A 21,313-nucleotide genomic window follows, 5' to 3' on the forward strand; every position below is an offset into this window, starting at 1 on the left:
AAAAATAAAATAAAATTATCTGTTAAAGCAAGTTGAGAGATTGTCTTGCAAGTCTCCAGTCTGTTGTTTCGTTTTAGCGTGATGTTATGATGTCATGTCCAACTCCCATCCTGCGTTTTGAACTATGTGTTTCTTTCAAAATTTCAGTCTATATACTCATCGTACATGATATTAACTAAACAAATGCAAACAAGACAAATCATCATTACTAAATAAAACTCGAGCCTTATCAACCAATTAAAACTTAAATAATTAAAAATAAAACATTTATATATATGTGAAATTGTTGATTTTGGTGGGCTATAGATTAATTAAAGATCAACTCATTATGAAATACGGTAATATCCTAAGGCAATGATAATAAAGGTGGAATTTTTAAATTTATATATAAAAAATAATTTACAAACCTATACACTTTAAAAATTAATATTAATGTTGAATTTGGTCGATTTATTTATCACATTAAATTGGATATTAATTTCGTAATATTAACCTTTTATTTGAAGGTACAAATATGCTAAAGGCGTATTGATTCCTCCCAATATGCATAAAATTGCATAGGTCTTTCCGCAGCAACATACGACATGTTAGAAAAGTTATGATAGTTTTGGTAAAAATTATAAGCGTTTTGGGAAGATGGCCTGAGTCCATATTTATTATATATTTTACACAATAAATACTAAACTAACGTGTTATCACTTTACCCTGATCAGGGGATCTATTTGCACTCCACGACAACCACCAACAAAAAAAACCAATTCTGAAATAAAACAGCTCTACACCATAATAATTATTATGATGCTAGTAACATGAACATCTAGTTTTTCTCCGGAAAAAGAGTTATCACAATAGATAAAACATATCATTCATAATGTGATTAAAAGTTTATATGAAGTTAGATTTTTTATTTTTATTTTTAATTTTTTTTGTGTTAGTATAATCCTATTAATATTTTTAATGTGGTTGATATAACTAAAAACTTTATAAATGTAATAAAAAAATTATTATAACATGAAAAATGTTTTATTAATGGATAAATCTATTTAATTAACCTTGTATAAAACGTTTCTTGTCATCTTTAACTTAAATAAAAAAAGAATTATAAATTAATGTTATAAATAATAATTTCAAATCTCCAAATAGCACTTAGAATTAGAATAATCTCAAATCCCGAAATAGCAGAAATCTAAATTTTAAAATTTATTAAAAGTAGTGGGTCATTTTATTAAATGAAATTTGCTTATATATAAATGAATAGTATAAATAATAATGAGAGAAATATCATGGAAGAACTAATTAGAATTGGAATAATCTCAAATCTCTAAAAAGAATTGTGAGCGAGATCTATACAAAGGAATCTAATTTTTAAATTTACTAAAAACCAATGCAACCTAACAAATTCTTTAATACACTACAACCATTAATAAACATTAAAACTAAACATATGCTAAATATATTCCTTTGAGAATCAATCTAAACTCTCAATTAAAAATATATTACAACTTGAAAAATGTAAAATAATTTCATTCAAATTATTAAAAAATCCTTATATAAATAACTTGGGTTGAAAACTAACTATATATGTAACTTGTATTTCTTCCATAGATATGTGATGCTTCGATAACTGAAGTTCTCTACTTAGATTTTTGTTGTTATCCTCTACATAAACATAAATATGGATAATCCTAATAAACAGAGTATATTTTTCTCCCGTCACAATAATTTTTTTTTCTCAATCAGTCTACTCCTATTATTTATACAAAAAGTATCTCCTATTATTTATACAAAAAGTATTACAGCAAGGCAGCTGCCTTGAAAATTCTTGCCATGAAGTTGCATTTTACAAAAAAAATCTTGACCTCTGTCCACAGAAGACCTACAATAGTGCTTTTAACTTCCATAAAACTTAAAATTGACACACAGCTATCCATCGCTAAACATAAACAAAACATTAACTGACAGAGACGTGAAACATACATTAACAGAGACTTAAAAGGGAGGCGAACTCCTACTTCATAAGCTGCACAAAGCAGAGGCATGGGCTGGTTCATTCATCCTCTGAGGTATACGGTTCCTCAACGACCCTACACCCAAATTGACCTGAGTCATCAGAGTCGGACGGATGGACCTCTGAGGCTGTAGGCTCTCCTCTTGCTGGTGTGCTCGGACCTTTGTTGGTTTCAGAATTCACCACAAAAAGGCCTCCTATGACCTGGCGTTGGTTAACATTTGGATTTTTCGTCCTCTGATCTGCAGGAACCCCAGGATGAGCCGCTCCCGAACCCCGGGCATTCTCACACTTTTCAATCATAACCGAGACTATGAAGGAGGAGTTTGCCAAAGAACACGGGATGCGGAAACGGGCAGTGGGATGAGCATTATGCTCACAGTCATCAATCCTAACTCGCCCTCTGCCCCTGCCTCTGCCACTTCTGGTGGCTGGATGATTGAAGCGACCAAATTCCAACGCATCCGAGGATGGGTCCGAGGTGGTGGTGGACCGCTGATGGGTGGCGCGACCGCGGGAACCGCCTCGCCTACTCCCCATTCTGGGCCTTTCACGCAGCATTATGTTATGCAGAGGCTTGACAGAGGAGCGAATGCACAGAGAGGGATGACAAAGAAACGAGTGCTCAGAGAGAAGCGGAAACGGAGCCCAGACAAGTCCGTGAGTCCCTGGAACCAGAGCCAAGCGAAAGACGAGGATTGAGAAAGCTCTTGAGCCGAGCGAAGGATTGACGAGCAGAAACGAACTAACAGAGTGGCTCAGGGAAATGCTCAGAGCAGCGACCTTTATGGAGTCGATGGCCTGCGACGGAGCCGCGGGAGTGACAAACATATTGAGAGCCATTGCGCAAATAACGAGGAGACTGAAGGACGGAGTTAATGCAGCCATTAATAGAGGTGTGCGAGACCAGCTCGCCAACCCATAACTATAATCCGTGGCGCACTTTGGCTGACACCTGCCCACTCGATGCACCTCCAACGTACCCTTTGGCGTGTCAATCACCCGCATCTGGGATCTCCCATCACAATATTAATGAAAATAAATAAATTTTTTTTTATATTAATTTTCTTTTAGTTATTCAATAATTAAGTTTAAGTTTAGTTTCCTCAGTGAAGTTTATTTAGTAAATTCTTGAAAATATAAAATAACAATAAATACACAATTCTAAATTCAAATTTTCCACATGTGATAATTTTTCTTCTCACTAACAATATATTAGTAATCACATTAAGAATATTAATGTGGTTGATATAGCTGAAGGCTTCATAAATATGACCAAAAAACTATTGCAACACTAAAAATGCCTTACTAATGCACAAATTTACTTAATTAATCATATATAAAATGTTGAAAAGTAGTAGAGCATTTTGTTAAAAAAAATTCTGATATATAAATGAATAGTATAAATAACAATGAGAGAAATATCATAAAGGAGCTTATTTGAATTGGAATAATCTCAAATCCCTAGAAAATTGGTGAACCAAAACTATATGACACAAATTAATTTTTTAAATTTATTAAAAATCAATACAACTTAATGACCTTTGTAATACACTACAACTATTAATAAACACTAACACTAAATTTATGCTGAACATATTCATTTCAGAATTAATCTAGACTCTCCATTAAAAAAATATTACAAACTTAAAAAAATGTGAAATCATTTAATTCAACCTATTAAAAAATCGCTTGCGTTGAAATCCACTACATCGGTAGCTTGTACTTCGATACCTGAAGTTACCTTTTTAGAGTTTGATTTTCTTTGTTGCTATCCTCTTCATAAACATAAATATGGATAATCCTAATAAACTGAGTATATTTTTCTCCCATCACAATATTAATAAAAATAAACAATTATTATTTTATATTAATTTTCTTCGAGTTATTTAATAATTAAAATTAAGTTTAGTTCAAAATGTAAAATAACTTATAAATACACAATTTTAAATTCAAATCCTCAAATCGTTCACTTAATGATATGTCGGGGATGTCTGATTGACTTAGTTTTTCTCATGTGAATCAAACCCGTCTCACAGTATTACGAAGCAAACCCGGTTACGCATTCATCTAGTAAAAAATCTATTAAAAACCTATAGCATGAAGTTTATCGATTCTTCTATACAATATAGTTTTAACATGGAGTCTATCACTCTTTCTGAATTTGGATATGATGAAAAGTTTGTAGTAAATAATATGATACATTAAATTCTGTTTGGTATCAGCTAAGCATTAGAAACCATCATAACTATATTTAATTAATTAAATATGGATGATATATGAAGAGAAATTTTTATTGGTATCACAAATTTTATTGCTATATATTATATAAATTATTGATAAATAAATAAATTTTAGTTTAAAAAGATTATGGAATTTTTTTTTTGAATTTTTAAAAAAATCTTGATTACGGTTGTCAAAATTCAAGATTTCGAGTGCTCAAGAAATTCTTGATAGTGTTAAATATATTTCCACCATAAAAAATGACTGAAGCACTTCAATTGCCACATTTTTTGAAAAAAATTACGAAATTCTAAAAAAAATAAGTGCAACCTATTTTGTTAGATCGGCAAAAAGATCCAATAAATAATATTAGGAAGAACTATTATTATTAATATAATTAATAATTAAATAAAAATAAAATGATAATAAATAATTTCAAATTAAATAATAATAATAATAATATTATATACAACCATATTAGATCTGCAATACTGACCTTCTTAGCCTTTTACAATGTCAAAAATATAGTGAGCTCAGGAGGCTTCTCTCCAAACTTTTTGAGCATAGGAATAAAATCTTAAACCAAAATAAATAATTTGTTTTTTAAGTTAGATAGACCAATGTTTGGTCTCAGGGGAAGTTAACCACCACCACCACTATCATCATCATAAATTAATAATAAATATTTATTATTTATTCATAAATAAATATTAATAACTATTATTATTAATATCTTGTAGGCCCGCCTCATCTAAGTTTTGTGTTGACCGATAATTAGTTAGTCAAACATATAAAATTTATTTTGATCTAACAAAGTTTAACTCTAAAATAATTTTATTTTATTTTTTATAAAAAAATTATTAATATTTATTTTTATAAAAAACAAATTTTTTTTTATTAATATTTCTTTTTGTTATTATTAACTAAAAAAATTAAACAATTTATTGCACAATACATGGTAAACACTGGTTTTCCAATTATTACATTTTTATTAATATTAAATTTTTATTAATACAATGTATTTATTCTTGTTATATTAATATTTTTTTTAAATAATAATTATATTAAAAAAGATAAATTAAATATTTTAATTCAAATTTTAATAAATATAATTAATATATCTATATATATATATATGAAAATATAAATTGAAATTTTAATAAAGTAAAACATACACATTTTTATAAACCAAATAATAAATCAACGTAATTATTATTTTTTCCAAATATAAATTTAAATTTTAAAAATAAAATATATGTATATATATATATATATATATATATTTTTCTGTAAATACTAACTTCTATTAACTGAAAGGTAAAATATTTTTACATATGATGAGGCGTAACAACACTCGACAGAACAGAATTGCCCCATTACAGACATGAGCTGCTGAAACCAGCTACAAAGTGCAGGAGACGAGAAATCAAACAAAGAGAGGGACATGCGTTGCCGAGAAGGGGAACTGAGCTAACATAGAGATACAAAAGACTTTGCAACCCAATATATAAAGAGTCATCAAATTCCACCTCGGAGCCAAAGAAACGATAGGACAATTGCATACAAACTTGACCATAAGCCTAAACCGAAGCCGAAACGAAAAGAGACATTCCCAAGTGGTGCTACTTATCCTCTGTTGGGTCATTGTCCTTCTTCTCAGCCCGAGCATTATCGCCAGTCTTCAAACCTTCACTTCCGCTTAAATCACTGTCAGGGATAGCTATGGCATGCTCCGCCTCGCCATGAGTTCTCTCCTCGGCTGCAGGTCCTGTGTATTCGAGTGGAGGAGGATTTTTAAGAAAAGCCTCCTGTTCATCTTTCTCGTTTTCCCAATTTTCCATGCTGTCTTTGCCTAAGGAGTTGTCACTGCCTGGAGAGGGGACAGGGGCGATGCAGGCCAGGGGGGAGGCAAGGTTTTCCTCTTCCAAGAGTATAAGGGTAATGTGGGCAGTGACCAGGGGTCTGTGCAGATTGCTTTGAAATTTGAAGTGCGTTGTTTGAAAAGCACTGTTCGGTATGGGTTTCCTGCTAGAGCCAACAGAAGGTCCAACATCATGAACAGGGGAGGGATTGAACGAATCCAGCGTTGTTTCCATGGTATAACCAACTGGAGGTTGCAGGACGGGTGTATGAAGGTAGGACTCAAAAGGGTTATGGACGGGATGACCAACAGGACGGGGTCGGGTGAGGCAAGAGGGTTGCTCGCCAGAGCTTGCAACCGACACCACAGTATGACAGAGCGTATAGACAGCTACGAGAATTGCAGACAATAACAGAGAGCGAGAATCAAGAACATGGGAGAGATTACCCTTGAGAGGGATGGCTTTGAGCCCGCAGCAATGCACCAGATTTAAGCCATCACGCACAGCTCCCGCAAACCAAGTTCTATCACTGCGCGACAGAGCACAAAGCTTGATGAATGAACCATGGATCGGCATGATTATAACCGGAGGCATATTCCGTCGATCAATGCAGAGCTTAATTGCAAATCCACCACCCGATCTCGCATTAATATTTATTCCCTGCTCGCATGAGGTTACGTCCCGGGAGAACACGCTGCTCTGCAGCTGGCAGTACTGGGCATTAACTTCGTGCATGGAGAACTGTGGAAACCGTAGTGCCACCCGGATCCGGGAATGTATTTTTATATATTAGTAATTATAGTAAAAGATTTTTTATTGAATATTTTAGTTCAAAATTTAAAGAATTAAATATACAATTTTTGGTTTGGAAAGACTAATATAGTTCAAATATAAATGCAAGTATAATATGTTATAGATTTTTAAAGTTATGTTTCCATAAGTATTGAAATCCTAGCCTTGCTCTTTAATTACACAGATAGACTTTACCAATTAGTAAAACTTAAATTGATGGAATTAAACTTTAACTCTAATTTGAATTTAATATTTTTACTGTAATTTAGTTATATTTAGACTAATCCACAGTACTATCTGCTATATAATACTTGTTATTATTAAATTTTGATAATATTTTTAGGGTTAATCACATTATCAAAATCCATATAAATTATAAAAACTTAAAATCAAATATTATCAAATTTTTAATAATATGAATAATAAATATTTTTTTATTCAATACTAAATTTCGTTCTGTATGAGCTAAGCACTACAGATAATAGCCATTTCATGCTACAAGTTGTCTGAATTTGAATCTGATGAAACAAATAGTAGTCGTTTCATTCCAGAAACTGTCTGGATCTGAATATGACGAGAGGAGGACATTCAACTACTCTGTCGGCAATCCTGCAATAAATCTAATAACTTTCATAACACACGCCAAATTCCACGTGAACATCTACTTTGCATTCAATATGCGCAATTTTGTCGCTAGGCACAGACAATCACACAGGAATTCACTTGAGAAAAATATCTGCTAATAATTTCTATATTGGATAACAATTATAACGCCCATTCAAAAATAACAAATCAGAAAAGTAAGTAATCCATTCATCCTACTTTATACGGCTGGAATACTCAGAAAATCGGTTCTGATAAGACTTCACACATTTTATGGGTGATAAGAAAGACGTTGTAATTTCACTCATTGATATTTGTCTGCAAGCATCCCTACACATGGAGGGGCCACGCTCGTGGTACTTAGTCGGTTTTTATTGCAAGTGGGCCTGGAAGTCCGTCTTCGAAGCATCTTGTATATTGTACATAAAGACACAGTGGACCATATCGTTGTTATACACCATTACCATCTTATCACTTGAAATCTCTGCTTCCGCTCATTAGATTCTCACTTTCACTTGTTATATATACAAATCGTATGCGTCCTTTCCACAACAAGTTTGTGCAAGTTTCTCCTTAGGACTCGATTTTAAGGAAGAAGTTTGAATTTGATTTCTATCCATGACAATGGCAAGAAGATTGAGAAATCCTCAAGTTATTCTTTTGAGGCAGATAATCAAAGTACTTCGCAAGTTTGCAAAGGGTTATAAGGCGACCAGATATGCCCTTTGTCCAGAGAAGAGTCGTTACTTCATGATGGAGGATGAGGCCCTGGGCACCTCATGCAGTGCTCTGCCCACAGATGTTCCCAAGGGACACTGTGCGGTGTATGTTGGGAAGGAACGAAGGAGGTTTATCATTCCTGCCACTTATTTCAATCATTCTCTGTTCCGGACATTGTTACAGAAGGCCGAAGAGGAGTATGGGTTTGGTCACCAGATGGGGCTCACCCTTCCATGTGACGAAGTTGCTTTCGAATATCTGACGTCCATGTTTGGAAAAGCAGTACGTGCAAATTCGAAGCTAGATGAAATCCTTGATTTCAAAAAGGCGATGGGCAGCGCATACTAAGTGTACAGGATTATGCAATTTATCGTTCCCGTACACTCTTCTAAGACGAGAGTAGATCAATCGTCATATCCTCTGCAACATTTGCCATCTCTAAGGATGAAACATGATTCAATATCCTCGGATTTCAGCAATCTCAGGATGCGTGGTAGTGGAAACGGTTTGGTGTAAATCCAGACACTTCTGCCGGAGTTAATTTCCAGGGAAAGAAGCATATGGAATTAAACATCAACCAGAGAGCCTTTGTCTAAAATTTGGCATAGCAGTCATGCTGAAATTTGAAACCCTTATTGAGGGCTCACGAGATTAATTTTCTCTTCCTCCGAAATGTATATATTTTTAAGGAAGATTACTGATATCGGAGGCCCTTATTGACAGCGGCCGAGATTGATTTTATCTCTCTACGGTGTACATATTTCTGAGAATATTCAAGGTTTGCAAGATATACGATTCCATATTAGATTTGTTTTTACTTTTTACATCGTCTATTCTTTTGTGCAGTTAGATGTCATTAGAGTCATGTTCCAGCCTGGGTCATGAACTGAGAATCAAGTTTATCTACATAATTTCATATCAATTGTAATAAGCTTTTGCATTTAATAAATAGTTTGGATTTATTATAATTAAGATTAATCAAGTAAAGAAATACGAAGGTGAATGATGCAAATTTGTAACCATTAAATAAATATTATCATTTTTATATAATGATTTGTAACTATAGATTTTGATGATTATAATGGTAGTAATTAACTTATGGTTTGGTTTATTGAACTTGTGAATGATGCAAATTTGTAACCATTAAATAAATATTATCATTTTTATATAATGATTTGTAACTATAGATTTTGATGATTATAATGGTAGTAATTAACTTATGGTTTGGTTTATTGAACTTTAACAAGGTCATTTTATTGGGAATGGTTATTTGGTTTTTTTATAATTATTTGTAATCATAAAATTTGATGATTATAATGGTAGTAATTAACATATGGCTTATTGAATATTAACAAGGTAAGAGATGTTGGATTTTCACACTCATTTTATTGGGAATGGTTACTCGGTGATCCACCCTGGGACCACTCAAAGGATAATGATGATGGTTTGGAAGTTTACTAATGCATGTGGGTTTTGGTGTTGGGACCACTCAAAAGATAATGATAATGGTTTGGAAGTTTACTAATGCATGTGAGTTTTGGTGTAACTAAAATGCATGTGAGTTTTGGTGTAACTAAAATGGAATGTGAGTGTATGATCGATAATTTCATAAAAAATAATTTTATGGTGTTTTGGTAATTGACCAATGCCTACTTTCACTACAAAATTCATGATTTTTTTAATGTGTAAGTTTGTATGCCCTTGGGTGTCCCTTCAAAATAAAAATAAAAAATAAAAATTATGTTCTAAATAGAAAATATATTTTAAAAAAATGAATATGTTGTAATGTAATTAGAAGTAAAAAGAAAATGTGAATATTTAAATTTTATATTTTTCAAAAAAATTTGAAAAGGAGATTTAAATAAACTATTTGAAGATATATGTTAACTAAATAATGTCGATATCAATTTCATATATATCTATATATAGAAAAAAATGTTTTTTTATGGTTAAACATTTTATTTAATCATATATATATTATTTAGTATTGAAAAATACAATTTAAATAATAAAAAATAACACATTATATTTTGCACTCTAAAAAAATTTGCATGTAAATAAATCACATTAAAATTTGTTAAGTAACCACTAGTGTAGCTCATCATCCATTACTCTCTTAAAGTCAAATAAACCATATAATCTTGATAAATGATAATCATATTCTTTTAAACTCTTTTTCTAAATAAAAAAACAAAAAACACTCTTATTTAATTATTTTGGGAAAAACATTATTTCGATGGCCTTAAGAATACCTAAACCCCTGAACACAAGTTTTTGAAAAAAAAACTATCCACTGAAACCTATACCTTCAAATTTTTTTATCCTACTGAAACCTATACGTTTAACATAGATTCAAGCATTTCCCAGAAATTAACTTAAAAAATTAAATTATTTATTTTAAATAAAATATATTATGTAACATCCCTAGATTTATGTAAATTTGAAAGTTACTGTGGTAAAAAGACTAATACAGTTGTTGTTATGTTTTAAACAAAACTGTGGCAAACTAATTCTGATTTGATAATTATATTTAAATATTTTCTTGGAATTGCTGGCAGCCTCTTAGAGGTGAATCTTAAAGAAAATGATCAGTTGAGATAACTGATGGAACTACCCTTCAGGAGAGAAAAGGTCCTGACTGAGGGAATTCTGGGGGGGGTGGACAGACAGAAGGAAAGACAATCTTGCTCCAAGAGCAAAGAAGAAAAAGAAAAACAAGGTTACGTCTGGTGAGGACCAGATAACCTGGCACAAGGAGTGCACTAATCCCTGTTGAGGGCTGGAGGCCTGCAGGATAGCTCGGGGGGAGAACTCCGTCTGAAGGATGGATCTCATGGCTGGGAGGAGAGCAGAAATAAAGCTCAGGTGACTTTTTGTTTGAGCAAAACCATTCCTGACAGAGATAATCAGGTACGGTTCCAAACTAGTAGTCCCTGATAAATTATATACTGTGTATGGAAAGTACAGTGATTTAATTAGGAAAAGATTATGTGTTTCCTAAACAATGCTGTGAAAGATAGCATGGATATTGCATTTGGAAAAACTAAGTAAGAACTGTCCTGTCGTGGACCAGTCTGGGTTAGTACCAGACAGAAATAATAAACTGAGTATAAAAATAAGTTGAACACGGGTTAGGAAAACCCTGCTTCGGGACGGGCTACAGTGTAGCAGTCACGACCCCAGTGTTATTAGAGAAGGGGGTTATTAAACGGAAGTAAACTTTATATCTGGTAAACTGGGAATGCCGGGGCTGCAAACGAGTAAGGGTTGCATCTTTTGAAACAAAGAAAGACGCCGACTGTAAGCGAGAGGATAAGTCGGTTAAAAACAATTTTAACACAAAAACCGTGCATGTCCAACCGAAGGTTCTGTACAGAGAACTTTGGACAGTAGACCCAAGAGCCTCACCTTATGACAAGGGTTGACAACAAGTCTTTGGGCCTGTGTTACTGGCCGATGGTAAACCCGAGACATAGCATTTCCTGTATACAGACACATATAAACTACAAACTGTGTGCTACGATAACCATAACGATAACAGAAGAATAACCATAGCTCAAATGCTATAACATTAACGATTACTGTGGGAAATTATTTATATATATGCAGATTTATAGCATGCAGACAGTATAAGAGACGTTCTGCTACCCGAGTCGGGGCATGAACTGATAATATCTTTTACTCATACTAAATCTGAGAAAGAAACTGTGCATGCGAGTAAACAGGGGACGTAAGTCTATTGAATAGCAAACCTGTGTATGCAACTGTAATAACATGCATTATATAAGTCTATTGAAAAGCAAACCTGTGTATGCAACTGTAATAGCATGCATTAGAATAATACTAATGACTAGGTGAAAAAGCAGAAGTCCAGCATTCAGAGTCACTCTTTCACAGGAAAAGGGGATTATTCATTAAAACTCATTTATTCACCAAAGATATGTCAATGCGAACTAAGCAATGATAGCATTAACACGCAAGGATTATAGCATAAGAGTATTTTTATAACCGAGCAAAACCAAAGTAAAAATCCGCTCAACAAAGAACAACAGCGGTACAGTTACAAACCCTAAGTCTGCTTCATGCATAAGGGACTTTAAACGAAAATAACCTGATACAACAGTGAAGATGCCAGAGGGCTGTAAAATGTTCATAACTGTATCGACAGTAAAAATAATCATTAAAACATATCAATACACTGTGTAAGGGAACGAGCCCGAAATGTTCATGACTGTATCTGCGCGTGAAGGCCAGATCTGGGTCATGCAAACCGTCAAGAATCCAAGGTCTGCCGCTAGGCGGCTACTTGTATACATATATTTACAAAGCAAGAAGAGAACAGGTGGGTATAATCAACCCAAGAAACCTTTACAGTTATTAACTTGTAACATGATAGACACATTCACAACTTAAATTAAGCCGCGGCCAACTGTGGAGGGTTCTTAACAAAGAAGCCGAAAGCGGATGGAAAACCTCAGTGAAAACCTGATCTGCATGAGACCATACCGGGTTTACATGACTGTAAACCTGAAATTCTCCAAACAAATAAACTCTGAAACGCCGAGGATCCTTACCTGGGGTGTTAGGAGATTGTTGCAGCACAAGTCGATATGGAGATCGCCCGGAGCACAGCCAAACAACTGTATGAAACTTGACAGAAAATGTAAATGGCGGTAAGAAAACTCAGAGATAGCTAACCATTAAAGCAAACATAAGCTGAGGAACGAAAAGACACCATGATTACCTGTAAGGTTCATAGCAACGAAACCCAGCTCCGGAGCACTGCAGGTTGCAGCAATGAATGGTTGGAAGACGAACTTGAGCAGAAGCAGTGATCGAGCCGCATTAGCCGCGGACATCAAATGATCTAACACGGTGAATGGCCACATAAATACCACCGATAAACCCTGATAGAATTTCCGCCCTCCGATCTCCAGAAAAGATCTAGACCGTCGAAGTATGGCGGGAGTTGTTGGCGGAAAAATCAATGTTGGCTTCCCCAAGGTGTCACATGGCTGGAGTAACCAGGCCATGCCACCTGCCCTGGAAGGACGGTTCACAGTAAAGGCTGGAAAGAGCTGTCACCAGTTGAGTGCTGTGGTGGGACCATGGAAGGCCACGCCCATTAATACAAAACGTTCAAACATCTACGGCAGCTATAACATATAATCAATACATAAACCAAACCCCAATGCTGACAGGGAGAAGCCGCGTGGTAAGTTACAACTGAGACCCGAAGTTAAACACAGTCAATGACATATGTGGACAAGGATTATATATGTTAATGTAAGGGCGTGCCAACTGTATAATGATAAGGTATAAGATGCGTAGGTAAGACGGAATTATTAATATGATGAACCTTGAACTTAATGGTGGTAATGTTTAATGGTTATAATGTTTATGCGTGTATTTTTTAAAAAAAATTGTATGTACATTTAAGTGGGTGTGACAAGTGGTATCAGAGCTAAAGGTTGCAGTACTGGCGCCTTTGGGAATTGGTAGGCGGAAAGGATATTGAGGTACGCCATCAGTAGGCATTAACTCAGGTATGAGTTTAATCATTCGCATATTCATTTATTTCATACACTACTTTTGGCATGACAGGTGTGATTCATGTTTATAACTTCTTTGAGAAGTAAGTAATAAGTTGTTACATAACTACGTTCATAACGTTGGATTCCTGATGAGGATAAAAGACAATGAAACTTTTGTCGCACTTACAAACAAAATTGAACACTCATTACACTTAAGCACAATAGTGAACACTCATTGAGGAAGTGACCACCAACTACCAACTTTTGATTTGCACATATGGCCATAACAACCATGCATAAATTGAACTAGATTGAAATTACAATGAACGAAACTTAATAAGCCAATGCATGAATATAAATCAGGGGGAACATCCTTGAATAGGATGAAAAATTGTTTTAAAAAGGACATTAGAAGAACCCCTTTAGATATTGAAAACATGCAATGAGTCAAGCAGCGAGACTTGATTGTCATAACTAACTTTGATTCAGTCTTGTCATGGATGCATGAAGATGATTGGTAGTTGAGATTGGTTAGTGTTGTATGACTAACCCATAGAACTTATATGCATTAATTGAATTGGACTAAGATTGCTACAATCCGTAAACAAGTGAAGTTGATTGATGTCACATGCATGGAATGTGTGTGTGAAGATTCTCTCTCTCTCTGTGCTATAGTTCTAGTTGTTTATGAGAAGAGTTCTTAATTTTATTCACCATGAGAATGCATGATGAATAGTATATGCTTATGTCCTAATAGTTTTAATGATGATTACCTTCTAATCATCTGAAATCCATTAGCATGGTATGTGTTAATCATTACTTGTTGAGAGATAAAAATCATTGGAGCCTCGATTTAATGATGGTTGAATTTATCTCCACTATGGGAATGATGAATTTCCTATGCATGTTGCATTCTAGTGTGAAGTTAAGAGTAGAGGCATGTTCAGTGGGTAACATTTCGAGGACCCATTCCTGGTATGATTACATGCGATAATTATTCATAAATAGACTACCTGTGTTAATGCAATTGTCAGTAAACTCTAAACTACCTTCCCCAGCTATAGATGCTTCCAAAGGAAAAGGAAGCAAGGAGAAGGAAGAAGACCGTGCTGTAGGGACAGACGGAGATGGAAAAGAAATAGCCAGGTCTGGTGATGACCAGATAGCGCAAGCTTTGGGTGTCAGAATCTTGCAGAAAACTCTAAGTCTGGGGACGACTAGATAGTGCTCGATGAGCATGTGAGTATTTCCTTGGCCATGCTTAAGGAGTTGGAAAATGATATCTATAGTGTGTTTCTGTTAATGATTTTCGTAATGTCTCCTTGAAGTCATTATTCGGAAATGGACACATAGTATTGTTATGATAATTGTTGCATCTAGCATCAAGTGGTAATTTTGGTGCGTGTGTGACACTTAGGAGATTATGCTTCTAATTGCATAAGTAGAGCAATTGCTTCCGGTTAGGGTGGTTTAAACTTGTTAGTTATGCATGTTGACGCAAGAATAAGATAAGTGTCTTGTTCACTTACTTGAAGAACATGTATGAATGTTTTATATGATTTCTTAGTAGAGAAAGTATTTGAATGCATGCAATAAAAGAATGGTTCTTTTATAGATTTTTCTTGGTAAAGAAAATGGGTTAAGGCATGCAGTTAAAGATTGATGGTTCATATGTTTTCTTGGTAGAGAAAATATGATAATACTTGCAGTAAAAGAATTGGTTCTTTTATATGCTGCTTAGTAAGAGAATAGGTAGTTCCTCCTAGTAGGACTACATGTGAGTCTTGTGAGAGAAATGTTTGTCTCTTGTTGTCTTTCTTGGAATAAAATCCTTGCTAAATATAGCCAAAGAATCTTCTTGAGAAAGAGGATGAGGCATATAAATGTCCTGAGGACATAGCATGGAAGGTGGCCGAGTTTTCTTGAATTAAAGTATGTATCTTTAATTGGTAAAAGCTTCTTGGAAAATATATATATTTATATATGTATATGCTAATTGCATTATGATTCTAGTTAGTTTCTAAGCTCTAGTGATATGACTATGCATTACATGCATGATAAAAGATAACTAAGAATGTGCTTCTAGGCACATAGATATTCATCCCTAAATTCTTGAGGAAAGAATATATTACATATATACATAAATATCGTCTCCTCCTAAGAGTATGCATACTTCATGTATGAAGATGCATGATTTTATGAGAATTTTCTCGAAAATAAAAATAGAGGTTCTTTCCTTAAAGACACATTAGAATAGTGTCCATACAAGAACCAAAATCCTTACTTGTTGCATGAAAAGAACTATGTGCATTAAAGTAAAGTAATTGTGTTAGGAGAACACATTTTGCATATTGGTAGCTATTTTGATTTTGGAATTATGAGTCTGTGTGTACTTAGAGGAAGTGGTCATGCTAGCTTCCTTGAAAATAATAATCTCTTGGAGAGATTGTCTTGTTGAATGAGCTGTGTTGATTGCGTGATTTTGATACTTAAAGGATAAGTAAACCTTGTTTTTGTATCTTGAATTTTTTTTGATGCCTAAAGATAGATATCTTTAATAATTTCTTGAAAGGGAATCTTGAGAAATCCTCACATCGGAAGATAGAGAAATGAGGATTAAAATGACTTCCTTTAAGAAAGAGGCATGTGGCTTGTCGTATGAAATGATGGTGGTCTTCTAGTGAAGGGAATAAGTGTTGCATACATTAAAAAAGGGCTTATAAGATAAGCAATAGTATGCACAAAGATTAGTCATTGTGACATAAGAGTTATGTTCTTGTATGTTAGAGAAATTATGTTTAATTACACTAACAATGCATGACTAAAGTTAGCCATAGTAAACGAAGATAATACTCCATTAATGATGATTTGAATTGGAACAACAGACTATGGCAAAATTGGGAATGTTGAGAGTATTAACTCAACTGTTGTTGACATTTATACATTAATGAGTATTTGCATATGCTTTTATACATGAAAATATTGTATGCATGAACATTCTTGGAAATGGAATAGGTGTTAACTGATGCATATTTATAACTAACGTTGCTGATGGGATTAAGTAGTGGTAGCTTAACGGCAACAAGAAAACTCATCACATAAATTGTTGCAATGTGAAATGCAATTATAAATGAGAAAGAATGATGTTATATGATATGCATGAATTATGTTTTTTGGAAAATTTGCATGCATACAACATGTATGATGGATATGTTTCCCATCAATCTTGATGTTGTGGACCCATGTTGGGGTTAAGTGTAAAAGCATGGTATACATGCATGTCTATTGAGCTAATGATAATGTTCATATGGTTCATTGTGCAAATTACTTTGAGAAAGAGTATTAAAAGAAAAAATATTCATGCTATGTCTGGTTAGGATCAGATGGCATAAGAGGAAAAGAATTTTCCTGTGTACGCTATGTCTGGTTAGGATCAGATGGCGTTTACTGGCGAGACCAGTGCAATTGCGGTCGAGTAGGACCTGCAAGTGCTTGGGTTGATGGCAATACCTGCCCGGAGGGGTTGATGGTACTTGTCTGCCCGGAGTTGGGTTGATGGCAGCTACCTGCCCGGAAGGGTTGATGGTACTTGTCTGCCCAGATCTCCTCTCCCTAGAATTCTTGAGCTGGTTGGCCAGTGGGATTCTATGTTAGACCTGGTAAGGTCTCTATCAAAGAAACTATCTGGATGTGAAAATGACTCGAGTTGGTTGTGAGAACCAATTTCCATGGATTGGGAATTCTTTAGCCTATTATGGTGCTCATAGCTAAAGAAATGAATGACTCAGCTATATGATATGTTGAAAATAAATTCTATGTATAGTTGTGTGAAATATGTTATGCACATTTAACAAGAAATGAGCTTAGTGCTCTATAAGGAGTAATTGGAAAAAAACTTAACTCCTTTATTGTATTATTGATGTTGTGAACATCTTAGTGGGAGCTAAGACAGTTTTTGCTTGATGCAATGATTGACTATTTTGATGATTAGAGAATTATGTGCTCTTTTGGTACTTCTCGAGGTACTTTGCGGATGTCTTTGGTAAGAATTCGTTCAGTATGCACGTGGAACGGTGATTTATCATTTGATGATTAGTATTAGTGCTCTTTAAGTACTTATAAAAGTACTGTGATTCAGAAAGCATCTAACATTGCAATTGATTGCTAGTCAAAAGTATTTCATTTGACTCAAAATATAGTGACTAATGTGATTGAATTATTAGTCATATATTACAGGAGTTACTTACCATGGAAGGTTGAAGAGTTGTCCAACCACTATTAATGTTTACATGAAGGTATTCATGACTTTCAAGAACAGATGGTAAGTAATGGTAAGTAGATACAGAGAATTGTTATCATGAATGAATAAGGGCCACGTGGTGGCGATTAGAAGTTGCATATTTTTGCAACTATTGATGCTTATAACTAATGATATTTCTTATGACTATATCATTACTATTTTTGTTTGTCGTCTTTTCTTGGAATGGAATCGTTGATTTCAAGAGGAAAGGATCACATTTTGTGTGGTTTAGATGGTAATACGATGAGTAAAATCGCAAGTTCTCAATGAAAGAAAAACACCGAGGACGGTGTTCCTGTTAAGGGGGGGAGTATGTAACATCCCTAGATTTATGTAAATTTGAAAGTTACTGTGGTAAAAAGACTAATACAGTTGTTGTTATGTTTTAAACAAAACTGTGGCAAACTAATTCTGATTTGATAATTATATTTAAATATTTTCTTGGAATTGCTGGCAGCCTCTTAGAGGTGAATCTTAAAGAAAATGATCAGTTGAGATAACTGATGGAACTACCCTTCAGGAGAGAAAAGGTCCTGACTGAGGGAATTCTGGGGGGGGTGGACAGACAGAAGGAAAGACAATCTTGCTCCAAGAGCAAAGAAGAAAAAGAAAAACAAGGTTACGTCTGGTGAGGACCAGATAACCTGGCACAAGGAGTGCACTAATCCCTGTTGAGGGCTGGAGGCCTGCAGGATAGCTCGGGGGGAGAACTCCGTCTGAAGGATGGATCTCATGGCTGGGAGGAGAGCAGAAATAAAGCTCAGGTGACTTTTTGTTTGAGCAAAACCATTCCTGACAGAGATAATCAGGTACGGTTCCAAACTAGTAGTCCCTGATAAATTATATACTGTGTATGGAAAGTACAGTGATTTAATTAGGAAAAGATTATGTGTTTCCTAAACAATGCTGTGAAAGATAGCATGGATATTGCATTTGGAAAAACTAAGTAAGAACTGTCCTGTCGTGGACCAGTCTGGGTTAGTACCAGACAGAAATAATAAACTGAGTATAAAAATAAGTTGAACACGGGTTAGGAAAACCCTGCTTCGGGACGGGCTACAGTGTAGCAGTCACGACCCCAGTGTTATTAGAGAAGGGGGTTATTAAACGGAAGTAAACTTTATATCTGGTAAACTGGGAATGCCGGGGCTGCAAACGAGTAAGGGTTGCATCTTTTGAAACAAAGAAAGACGCCGACTGTAAGCGAGAGGATAAGTCGGTTAAAAACAATTTTAACACAAAAACCGTGCATGTCCAACCGAAGGTTCTGTACAGAGAACTTTGGACAGTAGACCCAAGAGCCTCACCTTATGACAAGGGTTGACAACAAGTCTTTGGGCCTGTGTTACTGGCCGATGGTAAACCCGAGACATAGCATTTCCTGTATACAGACACATATAAACTACAAACTGTGTGCTACGATAACCATAACGATAACAGAAGAATAACCATAGCTCAAATGCTATAACATTAACGATTACTGTGGGAAATTATTTATATATATGCAGATTTATAGCATGCAGACAGTATAAGAGACGTTCTGCTACCCGAGTCGGGGCATGAACTGATAATATCTTTTACTCATACTAAATCTGAGAAAGAAACTGTGCATGCGAGTAAACAGGGGACGTAAGTCTATTGAATAGCAAACCTGTGTATGCAACTGTAATAACATGCATTATATAAGTCTATTGAAAAGCAAACCTGTGTATGCAACTGTAATAGCATGCATTAGAATAATACTAATGACTAGGTGAAAAAGCAGAAGTCCAGCATTCAGAGTCACTCTTTCACAGGAAAAGGGGATTATTCATTAAAACTCATTTATTCACCAAAGATATGTCAATGCGAACTAAGCAATGATAGCATTAACACGCAAGGATTATAGCATAAGAGTATTTTTATAACCGAGCAAAACCAAAGTAAAAATCCGCTCAACAAAGAACAACAGCGGTACAGTTACAAACCCTAAGTCTGCTTCATGCATAAGGGACTTTAAACGAAAATAACCTGATACAACAGTGAAGATGCCAGAGGGCTGTAAAATGTTCATAACTGTATCGACAGTAAAAATAATCATTAAAACATATCAATACACTGTGTAAGGGAACGAGCCCGAAATGTTCATGACTGTATCTGCGCGTGAAGGCCAGATCTGGGTCATGCAAACCGTCAAGAATCCAAGGTCTGCCGCTAGGCGGCTACTTGTATACATATATTTACAAAGCAAAAAGAGAACAGGTGGGTATAATCAACCCAAGAAACCTTTACAGTTATTAACTTGTAACATGATAGACACATTCACAACTTAAATTAAGCCGCGGCCAACTGTGGAGGGTTCTTAACAAAGAAGCCGAAAGCGGATGGAAAACCTCAGTGAAAACCTGATCTGCATGAGACCATACCGGGTTTACATGACTGTAAACCTGAAATTCTCCAAACAAATAAACTCTGAAACGCCGAGGATCCTTACCTGGGGTGTTAGGAGATTGTTGCAGCACAAGTCGATATGGAGATCGCCCGGAGCACAGCCAAACAACTGTATGAAACTTGACAGAAAATGTAAATGGCGGTAAGAAAACTCAGAGATAGCTAACCATTAAAGCAAACATAAGCCGAGGAACGAAAAGACACCATGATTACCTGTAAGGTTCATAGCAACGAAACCCAGCTCCGGAGCACTGCAGGTTGCAGCAATGAATGGTTGGAAGACGAACTTGAGCTGAAGCAGTGATCGAGCCGCATTAGCCGCGGACATCAAATGATCTAACACGGTGAATGGCCACATAAATACCACCGATAAACCCTGATAGAATTTCCGCCCTCCGATCTCCAGAAAAGATCTAGACCGTCGAAGTATGGCGGGAGTTGTTGGCGGAAAAATCAATGTTGGCTTCCCCAAGGTGTCACATGGCTGGAGTAACCAGGCCATGCCACCTGCCCTGGAAGGACGGTTCACAGTAAAGGCTGGAAAGAGCTGTCACCAGTTGAGTGCTGTGGCGGGACCATGGAAGGCCACGCCCATTAATACAAAACGTTCAAACATCTACGGCAGCTATAACATATAATCAATACATAAACCAAACCCCAATGCTGACAGGGAGAAGCCGCGTGGTAAGTTACAACTGAGACCCGAAGTTAAACACAGTCAATGACATATGTGGACAAGGATTATATATGTTAATGTAAGGGCGTGCCAACTGTATAATGATAAGGTATAAGATGCGTAGGTAAGACGGAATTATTAATATGATGAACCTTGAACTTAATG

At 35.1% G+C, this 21,313-nt stretch overlaps 2 protein-coding genes and 1 pseudogene across 2 annotated transcripts; 1 reads left to right on the forward strand and 2 right to left on the reverse strand.

The window, feature by feature from the left end:
• Positions 1–8,074: 8,074 nt before the first annotated feature.
• On the forward strand, positions 8,075–9,077 carry LOC149212870 (protein SMALL AUXIN UP-REGULATED RNA 10 pseudogene; annotated as a pseudogene).
• Positions 9,078–12,488: 3,411 nt separating this feature from the next.
• LOC149212871 (uncharacterized) lies at positions 12,489–13,124 on the reverse strand. Its single transcript, XM_089390681.1, has 3 exons — positions 12,953–13,124; positions 12,783–12,848; positions 12,489–12,698 (listed from the first exon to the last, which is right to left on the reverse strand). Exons 1-3 carry the CDS (start codon positions 13,095–13,097, stop codon positions 12,586–12,588), a joined length of 324 nt encoding a protein of 107 aa, XP_089246807.1. The 5' UTR covers positions 13,098–13,124; the 3' UTR covers positions 12,489–12,585.
• Positions 13,125–20,283: 7,159 nt separating this feature from the next.
• LOC149212872 (uncharacterized) lies at positions 20,284–20,830 on the reverse strand. The gene is made up of 3 exons (XM_089388853.1): positions 20,686–20,830; positions 20,516–20,581; positions 20,284–20,431 (listed from the first exon to the last, which is right to left on the reverse strand). The coding sequence occupies exons 1-3, from the start codon at positions 20,828–20,830 to the stop codon at positions 20,319–20,321; spliced, it is 324 nt and encodes a 107-aa protein (XP_089244979.1). The 3' UTR covers positions 20,284–20,318.
• Positions 20,831–21,313: the final 483 nt, after the last annotated feature.

This window comes from Pinus tabuliformis, chromosome 1_1 (genome assembly GCF_031772625.1).
Source record: "Pinus tabuliformis cultivar Carrire ecotype Pingquan chromosome 1_1, CPIR1, whole genome shotgun sequence".
Lineage (NCBI taxonomy): Eukaryota > Viridiplantae > Streptophyta > Pinopsida > Pinales > Pinaceae > Pinus > Pinus tabuliformis.